Source organism: Helobdella robusta (genome assembly GCF_000326865.2).
Source record: "Helobdella robusta unplaced genomic scaffold HELROscaffold_673, whole genome shotgun sequence".
NCBI classification, from domain to species: domain Eukaryota; kingdom Metazoa; phylum Annelida; class Clitellata; order Rhynchobdellida; family Glossiphoniidae; genus Helobdella; species Helobdella robusta.
The window spans coordinates 5,237-6,839 of NW_008705382.1; the positions used below are offsets into that span (position 1 = coordinate 5,237).

The following is a 1,603-nucleotide window of genomic DNA, read 5'->3' on the forward strand; positions in this document are numbered from 1 at the left end:
ACAAAACATTTAGAGTTATTATTATAACAAAGAATCATAAATTATTAATGAACCCATAACATTTATTCTTTGTTTTAATTCTAATATAAACGAATCAAGTTTCATCGGTTTGATTCATTATGTTCAAATTTTAACCGAATTCGAGACTATATTGATATTTTAAAATTATTGTTTGAGAGTGACAAATGAAACGGGTAGTGTTCTAATTTCAACTGAGTTTAAATTAACTTATTTTAAAAGTATTTATTTAAAATGTCAAACAAAATGTCAGCCAAAAAATCAATCGTTGAATTGATTAATAAAGCAGTTCAGGAGCAATCGGCAGAATGTACAGTTCGAATGTTACAACACCCGAAGTCGAGAGACAATCACCTGATGAACTTGATGAATGATCAAAGAAGGAATATATTCGTCAACCTGGTAATTTATCAAGAAATATTAATGAAAAATAACGTTATTAAGATAGCAAGCGAGTTAGAAGGATATGAAACTGATATGGTGACGAAACAGATGTGGAAAGCCCTCATAAAGCAACTCAACAACCATCTGAGGCAGTTGTTACTCGAGGAAAAGATAATACTGCAAATTATCAAGCTCACAGGCAGTATGATCAAACTGGTTATCGAAAAAATGTTCAACGACTTCGTCAGTAAGATCAAGGTTCAGCTGAACCATCAATGAATCTAACTGATTTATAAGAATCGCAAAATTTGATTCATCAAGGAAGAACGGATTATGATATTAATATTATGAATCTAATGACACGTGTACGTAATGTAAGTATATTGTAATTAATGATCTATTTTGGTTGCATTAAATAAAAGAATCATTTTTTTTTTTATTTTTCCATGTAAATTATTATTTTTTGAAAATGAATCTTGATGTTTCAATTTTATTTAAAAACTCTGCACATTGATGAACGTGTTATGATATTTTTCAAATAAACCTATTTAAAACTGCAAACCTTTTTTTTCACTCTTAAACATATTGTAACGTAGCAAATATTTCACATAACTTTATCACAAAACTCAAAGAAATTCTTAGAATTATATATTTTGTTAAAATTAAATGATTTACGAGTTAGCTCAATCATTAACGCACGCGTGTTACAACCGCATAAACCACGTGCTTAAGTTGAAACCACGTGCTCAAGTTGAAACCACGTGCAAAAGTTTAGTAGAACCACGTGTTAACGTGCTATTTAATTAGAATTATTATGATGAAATTTAATTTAATTTTCTTATTGCCTTGCATGCTGTAACAGCTTCTGTGTGTCATATTCTGAATTCTTTTTGAAATAATAATTAAAAATGTCACAGCTGTAAAAATCATTAATCATATTTGCTAAGAAACCATGCAAGTAACAGACATTTTTACTCGCACAGTAATGGTTTGTGTTTTATAGCCTTGCTTCTGTAGGAATATGAACAAAAATAATTTTAATGTTCATTTTCATTTACTGCTGCAACATTCTATCGTCCGTCCGATTTACAAGCAAATTAAAACAACACGGTTTGTACGACGCTCATGGTTTATTCTTCGCATAAAAGTCGAGTTAATAATTTGGTGTAATGCTTTTATAGAAAGCGTCATTTGAAGCTTC

The 1,603-nt window shown here is 29.6% G+C and overlaps 1 protein-coding gene across 1 annotated transcript; it reads left to right on the top strand.

Moving 5' to 3' along the window:
• Positions 1–264: 264 nt before the first annotated feature.
• Positions 265–681, top strand: HELRODRAFT_184507 (hypothetical protein; the record flags this gene model as incomplete). Its single annotated transcript, XM_009030382.1, has 1 exon — positions 265–681. The coding sequence occupies one exon, from the start codon at positions 265–267 to the stop codon at positions 679–681; it is 417 nt and encodes a 138-aa protein (XP_009028630.1).
• Positions 682–1,603: the final 922 nt, after the last annotated feature.